Here is a 9,584-nt window from a genome sequence, read left to right as displayed (position 1 = left end):
GGAGAAGGAAGGCCGGCTGGGAGTGTGGCCATGCCCATGGTCGTGGGGGGAGGGAAGGCCGGCTGGGAGCGTGGCCAGAGCCTATGGTCGTGGGGGCAGAGAAGGCCGGCGGGGAGCGCGGCCGGAGCCTGTGGTTGTGGAAGGGAGAGAAGGTGGCTGGTAGCCTGAGCTAGATGGGTGGCCAGCCGTGCTGGGCCTTGTTTTCTGGTTGCTTCTGGGTTCTTTGTTTTTTTGCTTTTTCCCATTGCAAGAAACAAGGTCATTACTGAGAGGGTGGAGGAGGTGGGAGGCATCGTGATTTGGGGAGAAAGGAACTTGTGGGAGGAGAGAGTGGTTTGATCTCTGGGGTCCCTTGGGGCCGCGTGGAGCTTGTGACCATTGGAAGGGGGATCACTCACTCATGAGTCAGGCTCCGTGGTGTCCCCAGCCGCTCACACCTGAGTGCAGGCCAGGTACAGGTGGAGAAGTGGATTTTCCTCCCCCTTTATTTTGAAATATGGAGCCCTGGTGGCTGCTAACCAAAAGGTCAGCAGTTCAAATCCACCAGCCGCTCCTTGGAAACCCTATTGGGCAGTTCTACTCTGTCCTGTAGGGTCACCGTGAGTCGGAATCAGCTTGATGGCAATGGGCAGGCTTATTTTGAAGTGTCAAATGTAGAGAAAAATGTAAGTGAATAGACAGTGACAGGGTGTGTCCTTTACCATCATAGTACACTATGGAAAAAATAAACATTAGGGTTAAAATGGAATTTAAGAAATAATTAAAAACACGTGTGCTGGTGACATTTTCTGTCTCGTCACTGAAGTAATGGATTTTCTGAGTGCCTGGGCTTATCTGTGACTGCTGAAATGCTCACTCCCTCTCTAACAGGACCGGAGTTTTCAGGGGCGGGAGCCTTGCCTCGGGTGCAGACTGGTCTGAGTGGAGAAGTCACCGGGACTGTGCTCGCAGGAGCCTAGTCTGTCTTCTCCCAGATGGGGCAGGGCCTGTGCAACCAAGAACTGAAGTACTGTTTCTTCTTAATCATTTTTCTTCTGGGTTAAATTGAGAGTTTTTTCTAAGATGCTTTTACTTTGGGGATAGTTTTAGATGTACGGAAACGTTGCAAAGCTAGCAGAGAGCTCCTGCTCGGTCCTGTCTGTTTTTCCCCCGTGCCGACATCTTACATCCCCACAGCACCTCGTCAGAACCCAGAAGCTGACGTGGGGCCGTTCCTGCTGACTCGGCTGAATTTGGATCTCACAAGTTTACCGTTGCTGCCCTCTTCCGCGCCAGGATCAGTCCGGGGACGCCTGTCGCAGTTAACCTAGTTGTCATGTCTCCTTGGCTCTGTCTGTGACAGCTTCTCCTTTTCTCCCTGTTTGCTGGGACCCTGGCAGTGTGAGGAATGCTGGTGGTGAGTTTTGTGGAATGTCCCCCAGTTGGGGCCTGGGTTTTTGGGAGGAAGACCACAGCGGTGAGGTGCCCTCTTATCACATGTCAGGGGTCCCTGACACCACATGACTTGTTCTGGTGATGTTGACCTTGATCGCCTGGGCAAGGTCGCGTTTGCCAGTTCTCTCCAAATAATGTTACCCCCCATTCCATATTCAATTTACAGTGTTTCATTTGTGTTAAAAATCATCACTTCATATTAATAATTTTATATTTAAACCTTGTTGGAAAATAATACTAGATCGTCTGACCTTTTGGTGTAATTTTCCCCATTCAAAAGCAGCCGCATACTCTTTAATGAAAACCTGCTGGTACCAGCTGCTGTTGAGTCGACTCTTCTCACGGCGACCCCATGTGTCAGAGTAGAACTGTGCTCCGTAGGGTTTTCAGTGGCTGATTTTTCAGTAGACTGCCAGGCCTTTCTTCAGAGACACCTCTGGGTGGTTAGCAGCCGAGCGTGTTAACCACTGGCACCACCCAGCACCTCCTGATGAAAACTCAGAGGAGTAGGTAAAGAGGAAAAATAACACCTGGAAGTCCCACTCCCGTGCTGGGACAGACAGGAAGGAAAACAGCCGTCACTCCATGAGGCCTTTCCTGCCTGTATCTGCGGTGGCGCCCGTCACTGCGGTCATGCCCTTGCCTCGATTTACTCCATGACGCCTGCTGTCATCGGGTACATGTGCTGGCTGCTGCCCTTCTCTGTGGGGCAAAGCTGACCTGTCCTGCTGCTTCCTCAGAGTCAGAGCAGAGCCTGGCAGACAGTGGGCAGTTACTTCTCGGAATAATTAGGATTTGGACTGTGCCCATTAATCGCCATGGACTCTGCAAGATAACCCATTCCTGGTGGCTGAGCAACAGAACCAGTGACGGGGCCGATGCCCGGGCTGTGTCTAGACCAGGAAGATGCGTGAGGCAGCGCGTCCTGCGGGTGGGTGTCTCTGGAGGGAGAGTCTGTGGTGGGAAGCCGTTCAGCAGGTGGGCAGGCCTGCGGGTTCTCCACACCATTAGCACCTGGGAAGCTCTGATACTCCCAAGGGTGGCAGCACTAGGCCAGGCCCTGTTTTGTTTTTTCTTTTAAACAGATGGAGAACGTTGATGTTGCTGTAAAGCCAATGTTATGGTAAATTCCCACCCAAGTAATACATAAATGTTTTTACGTTAATTAATCAATTTTAGTTTATTTTTAAAAGCTTTGTTGCGGGACGTTCGACTAACAGCGTTTGTCGTTTCAGCCATCTTTACGTGTACGGCTGAGTGACGTTCTAGTCACCGTGTCACGCAGCTGTCACCACAATTTAATGTTGAGTCTTTGTGTTCAGCACTCTTCACGGGGGCTCGCCCCATCCCCTGCCACCTGCCCCTGGTGACTACACAAGCTTCGGTCTCGATGCACGTGCCTCCTCTAGACACTTAGTTTAGATGGGGTCCTACAGTATTTGTCCTTTCGTGTCTGGCTGACTTCACTCTGTGATGTTTTCAGGGTTCATCCGTGTTGTAACGTGTCAGGACTTTGTTTCTCTTGATGGCTGAGTAGTATTCCGTTGGATGGGTGGACCACACTGTGTGTACCCGTTCATCCATTGCTGGACACTTGGGTTGCTTCCACCTTTGGGCTCTTGTGAACAGAACTGCAGTGAACAGCGGCGTACACACATCAGTGTGAGTCCCCCCACTGAGGTGTTCGGGGTGTGGACCAGGAGTGGAGTTGCTGGGTCAGGTGGCGAGGAACTAGAGCCCTGTTTTCAAGGCCCTTCCTGGGCCCCGTGGTACACTGTGGAGCATGCCCTGGGAGAGGCAGCCCCAAGATACAGCCGTCCTGCAGAGCCTCTTGAGAGGGAGCTGCAGTGCACCTCCTGGCAACCTTGGGCCTCGTGGGCGGCTTGCACCTCCAGCAGAAGCTGAGCTGCTGGCCGGCTGGCCAGTGAATACACCCACAGGCCCGGATGGCATCAGGTGGCCTCCCCCCCGGGGCTTCCCACCCAGTGGGGCAGAGATCCTGCACAGACATGGCATCGCGGGGTTCCCGGTGGGCGTGCGCCAGGCTGGGGTCGGCACCAGCCTGCCAGCAGGCTCTGTCCCGATATCCTGGGCTGGGACCACGCAGACCAGCTTTCGGAGCCTGTGGGTCCCCATGACTGCCTCCGTCCAGCTCTCGGGTTTGGGCATTCTCCAGGCCTGGATGGGGAGTTGGGCAGGAAACCACCTTTGCAGAGGACGTTTGAGGGGGCAGGCCAGGGAGTTCTCTGGGGAGGGTGTTTGTGGACACAAACGGGTTTGCTGACAGGGTGGTGGGAAGTCTAGTTGGGACAATCTGCACAGCATCCTCTGCGCCGGCCTGGTGAATCATCACACAGATGCCATGGTGCGGGCTGTTGTTGGGGTGGTCTGCACAGACAGAGGCCGGGACACCGGAGGCCCCTGCGCCCGGGGTGTCAGGCTTGCCCTCACTGGTGACAGCGCTCAGAAGTTGTGGTTTGCCAGGATGCACACTGATCACACACAGTCCTTCATGCCTGGGCAGAGCGGTGTCTGTGACAGACGTCCTCTCGCCGTCTGGGGCGTGTGCGGCTGGGATGGCCACCGGCAGCACTCAGCCTGTGCCAGGGGCTCTGCTGCCACCATGGTTTGCATTCCTCCAGCCGCCAGGGTGCTCTTTCCCTCTTTCGTTCCTGTGGCTCTTCTGCTTCACGTGCTTCCCTGGCCTGGGGTTGGATGGCATCTCTTAGCCGCGATGGGCCTGCACCAAGGTGTGCAGGCAGAGCAGAGTCGTGACATCGGCTGGCCTCAGTTCACCTATGAGCAGCTCTCACGGCTGGCGTGTGGTTTCACCGCCAGGGCGGCCTTGCCTGTACTCTGTGGGCCTGGCCCGCCCAGCTTGGACCTCAGGGCTGCGGGCTGGTTGGGGTTGGCAGTGCCTTGCTGTGAGGCCACTTGGCACCCTGGCTCTGGGTGTGCTCCTGGTGCCCCCCCACCCCCAGTGTATCCCTGCACGGCCGCCTTCACTCCTCTTCTGGTGGAACCTGCTCTAGGGAACACGTCCAGGAGTCCCCGCGAGCTCTTCCTGGTCCCTTCAGTTCTGTGAGGGTCACTCCTGTCACGCACATGCCGCCTCGGCTCTCGAGGCCGCCCTGGTTCCAGGCATGCCTCTAGCCTCTGAGGGTCCTTCTGATTTTCAAGGCCACAGTCCAATGACAGAGGGCCGGATGAGAAGCAGAATAATGTTTTTGTCTTGAGTCTGTTTACTTCTTTTCTTCCAGGACACTTTTGAATTTGAAGTGTTTGAGATGGAAATACTCCAAATGTATCAGTGCAGAGTTTCCCAAATGTCTGTATATCCAGGGCTCAGATTTCACTTCATTCGTTTGAACAGGTGACTGTAGCTCACAGGCCCTGCTTTCATTTGTAGTGGTGCAGGGACAGATTGACCACAGACACACAGACATAGAGCATTCTGAACCCCAAAACCACCTGCAAACGTCCCACGGTTTTCTGAGCATGTGAAGCCCTCCTAGGGGAAGCAGTGAGCTCTGGTTGTGTGTGAGCACCTGCTGAGGGAGATGCGTGTGGGCACCAGGGAGGCCTAGAGCTTCTGGGTGCTCAGGGTGGGAACCTGGGGCTATACTGACCCGTCGTATTACAGGTAATGAAACTGAGGTCCAGCAGGGTCCAGGGACCTGGTCAAGGTCCTGGGTGGGGGCCAAGCGTGAGCTGAGACTTGGGGTCTCTTGATCCCTCTGTGGATGGGCGGGTTCCCGGAATGCTGAGAAAGCCGCTGTGTTGGGGCTTGCCGGCCTCGCTGACGCGCCCCACCCTCCTCTGTCTTCGTGCCGCAGGTGTACATCGGCGAGCTCCCTCAGGATTTCCTCCGCATCACGCCCACACAGCAGCAGCAGCAGATTCAGCTGGACGCCCAGGCCGCGCAGCAGCTGCAGTACGGCGGGGCCTTGGGCACCGTGGGCCGCCTCAGCATCACCGTGGTGCAGGTGGGCCCGGCCGTCTGGTGTGCATGTGGGGGGAGGGCACCCCAGCATCACCGTGGTGCAGGTGGGCCTGGCTCTGTGGGGTGTGTGTGGGGGTGCCCCGGCATCACCATGGTGCAGGTGGGTCCAGTCCTCTGGTGTGTGTGGGGTGGGGAGGGCGCCCCAGCATCACCATGGTGCAGGTGGACCTGGCCCTCTGGTGTGGGTGAGGGCCAGGCGGATGTAGCTTCCGTGAATTCAAGGTGCGGTTTTGAACTTACACTTTTATATTACGTTTTCCACGTGGACAAATATAAATTTATTTCTGATCTGACTTTTCCTGAAACCTGTATCTAATGTTGAAAAATGATATATATGAAAAATATTGACTATTACCAGGTTTCTGCCAGACATAATTAAGATATTTAATGGTGAACATTTCCAGGTGTCTGCCCCATGCCTGCACTGGTCCACGCATGTGAGCCTGGTCCTCACAGCTGCTGGTGAGGTGTCAAGGCTAACGGAGGGAGGTGGCCCTGCCCAGGCCACACTCCAGCAAGGGGCACCTCCCTCCACGGAGGGTGACACCAGGTCAGGGCCCAGTTGTCACTCTGACAGCTCGGTGTGGTCAGGTAGAACGTTGTCGTTAGCTGCTGTGTGTGGTGACCCCGTGTGTTACGGAGTAGACCTGCTATATATTGCTAAACAGACTTTAGAATGAAAACCAAAATAGACTGTTAGTATCTGAAAATGGTTTGATCCCACCAAACTTTCTATAAACCCCTGAGAAAAGAAAGAAGCATTGCAAACCACCCAATCCTATAGAAATACAAGCGTATCTACACACAGTAACCGAAGAACCACTGTATTGGACCTTCTCAGGAGTGGAATTCAGTGTTAAGATGCTTAACAGCATCCTAAACACTTGGCAGCACTGTTCAGTGTTAATGGGTTTACGGTCAAACCCGCATTTCATCATGATGCATTTTAGATATTTGTTCATCTGAGTGTTTCCAAGATAACGCACTCACTTCCTCTGCTGGCTTATTGAATCCCTTTACCCGCGAGTAGATTCCTTCCCCACTGTAGAGAATGTAGGCCAGTGGAAGCCAGGCTGTCTTCCTGCACAGACCTCCACCTCCTGGTGGAGCAGGGGCACCGCAGGGCCTCCGGCCTGGGTTCGCCCCTCCCCCCAGCCCTCTCCTCTGCATTGCCAGCCCTCCGAGCCCCTGCAGGCCAGCTTGTCTCTGTACCTTTGCCCAAGCCAGTCCAAGGGGCAGGAGAATTCTCAGCTCCTGTCCTGTGACCGCTGGCTGAAGGCTCCCACTTCCCTTCTGATAAAACTTTCCTCCCTTGGCTTCCAGGGGGCCACGCTCTGGGTCTTCTGCCCTTCTCCCTTTTCTCCCCCAGGGCATGATGACGAGCCATGTACCTGTGGTCTGGACGCTGTCATGTGCTGGGGTGCCGTGCTCCTAGCCCAGGCCAGGCCGCCCCCCACATCTCCAGACTCGGGCACAGCAGACCGCCTCAGGGCCCAACCACGGGCCAGTAGGTGTCGCAGATGTGAAGTGTCCAAAGTGAGGCTATTGTTGAGACCAGCCCCCCACAACCTGCTTCTCCCTAGTTTCCGTCCTTTAGAAGGTCAGGCCTGAGACCCTGGACCCTTCCTTCTGTCTCCCGCATACCTAGCCCTGCAGCACAGGCCCGTGATGCCAGCTTCAGAGCGGATCCCAGTGCAGAGCTACCCCTAGTCTGGCCCCTGCTGTCCTTCACCTGGGTGGCTGCAGACCTGTGGGTAACCCACCAGGTGACAGCTACAACACTCACACCCTAGGAGGGCAGAAGGGAGAGCCACCTGCAGTCCCCGGGCGGAGGCGTCGCAGTGCTGCAGGGCGAATGTCGGCAGGCCCCACCTGGGGAGGGTGTGCTGCTGCTCTCCTGCCAGTGGCCCCTTGGCTCTTTGCTCTTTCCAGGGATGGGGTTTGAGTCGTGTGGCCGTGGTCTCGGGTGTGTACTGGCAGACTGGCCCCAGTGTGTCACCTTGGACTCGCACAGCTCAGCCAGGGGCTCCTCCTCCTCACAGACTGACTGTGTCCAGGCGCGTTGGATGGTTGTGATTCACGCTGGGAAGACACTGCCCTGCTGAGTGGAAGAGGCTGTGGCTTTGGCGAGCGCTCGCTTCTAGTCCTGGCCTGTTTCCTGACACTGGCTTTCTTTCAGGCCAAGTTGGCAAAGAATTACGGAATGACCCGCATGGACCCCTACTGCCGGATCCGCCTGGGCTATGCTGTGTACGAGACCCCGACAGCGCACAACGGAGCCAAGAACCCGCGCTGGAATAAGGTCATCCAGTGCACAGTGCCCCCGGGCGTGGACTCGTTCTACCTCGAGATCTTTGATGAGGTGAGGGGGCTTCCTCGTGGGGCCAGGCTGTGCGTGGCTGTGCGCGTCGGAGAGCCGACGTCGCGGAGGTCATTTCAGGCTCTCGCGGACTGAGGCGCGCCTCTCCACCTGTCGTTTTGTTTGTTGGGTTAGACCGTGCGGTTCGCCGAGCGTTTGGATCAAGACATGTCCTTTGCAGGTTCCTAAGTAACCTTACGCGTGGAAATGTCGTTCCCAACAGCAGCGACACGGAACCTTCCATGGGACGTCGTGTTCATATAGCCTCCCTGCCCCCACCAGGTACATGGATGTCATTTCCAACAGCAGCAACATGGAACCTTCTGTGGGACATCGTGTTCATATACCCTCCCTGCCCCCACCAGGTACACAGGTCATTCCCAACAGCAGCAACACGGAACCTTCCGTGGGACATTGTATTCATATACCATCCCTGCCCCCACCAGGCACACACGTCATTTCCAACAGCAGCAACACAGAATATTCTGTGGGACGTGGTGTCTAGATATCCACCCCCCAGGTACATACATGTTGTTAACAACATGGAACATCCTGTGGGATGCTACATGCCCACCCCCCAGGTACATACATGTTGTTAACAACATGGAACATCCTGTGGGATGCTACATGCCCACCCCCAAGGTACATACATGTTGTTAACAACATGGAACATCCTGTGGGATGCTACATGCCCACCCCCAAGGTACATACATGTTAGGAACATGGAACATTCTGTGGGACGTGATGACTGCGTGTCCACCCCCAGGTTTGTACATGTTGTTAGCAGCACGGAACGTTCTGTGGGACGTGATGTCTACGTGTCCATCTCCCAACCCCCAAGTACATACACGTTAGCAACACTGAACATTCTGTGGGACACAGTGTCTACATGTCCACCCCCTGGTGTGTCTGAGCAGCTGGCTGTCATGAGTAGGTGAATTTAAAGTGAGCCGGTATTGTGCTGGTGGGAACGTTGCTCTGGGTGAGTCACAGGAGCGAGCTCTCCTGGGGCACCTGAGGAGTGTGGCCTGGCTGACATGTGACAGCTCCTAAGGGAAGTTCCTTGAGGTTTGGACAGAACAGAAAGGCTCTCCGAGTGTGCCTGTCCTAGAGGGAATGTGCCCCTTCACAGGTGGAACATGATGTGGCCATGGGGGCCAGAGCCGGGATTCAGCCTTAATAGGGTACGAGGGGGGCTGTGGTCTCCAGAGCGACAGCTTGCGGGGGATAGGGGAGGGCAGTGGGGCGGTAGGGTATGTGGACAGCAAAGCAGGAGTACAGGACACGTCCCCTTCCCTTGCCCTCTCTGGTTTCCTTCTTTGTGGCCCTCAGAACAATTAGGAGCCTGTGCAGGGGGCATGGAGTGGTGAGGCTGGGTTGGGGCGGGCTTCCCCTTTCCACCCTCGTTCTTGCCCCCCTCCTGCTTTGGTCTGAGATGACAGCACTAGAGTCAGCTGGGGCGCGGGGCCGTGGGGGCGTTTGTGGGGCGGGGCAGAGTGAGGATGATAGCTCCGCCATAATGGTCATGGTAGCTGATGGAGGGAGCAAGGGGACACTCAGCTCATGGGGACCACGGGGTGGGGTGGGGTGGGGTTGGGTTATGACAGGTGCATTGGGGGACAGATACGCAAACACGTGGGAGCAGTGCAGGGCTGCGGCCCTGGGCGTGGGTGCACAGACACGTGGGGGTGGCACGGGGCTGCAGCCTGATGGGGAGAGGTGTGAAGGTCTGGTGGGGAGAGGTATGAAGGCCTGGTGGGGAGAGGTATGAAGGCCTGGTGGGGAGAG

At 56.1% G+C, this 9,584-nt stretch overlaps 1 protein-coding gene across 1 annotated transcript in view; it reads left to right on the top strand.

Annotated features, from left to right (window-relative positions):
* Nucleotides 1-4,865: 4,865 nt before the first annotated feature.
* TOLLIP (toll interacting protein) overlaps nucleotides 4,866-9,584 on the top strand; it is an 11,834-nt gene continuing 7,115 nt past the window's right edge. Inside the window, 3 exon segments of the mRNA XM_023724381.1 lie at nucleotides 4,866-5,236; nucleotides 5,238-5,420; nucleotides 7,617-7,799. Coding sequence (XP_023580149.1) covers nucleotides 5,081-5,236; nucleotides 5,238-5,420; nucleotides 7,617-7,799 — 522 coding nt within the window. The 5' untranslated portion in view covers nucleotides 4,866-5,080.

This window comes from Trichechus manatus, unplaced genomic scaffold (genome assembly GCF_000243295.1).
Source record: "Trichechus manatus latirostris isolate Lorelei unplaced genomic scaffold, TriManLat1.0 scaffold00244, whole genome shotgun sequence".
NCBI classification, from domain to species: Eukaryota; Metazoa; Chordata; class Mammalia; order Sirenia; family Trichechidae; genus Trichechus; species Trichechus manatus.
The sequence above is the reverse complement of the archived record's forward strand: the minus strand, read 5'-3'. Positions and strand labels throughout refer to the sequence as shown.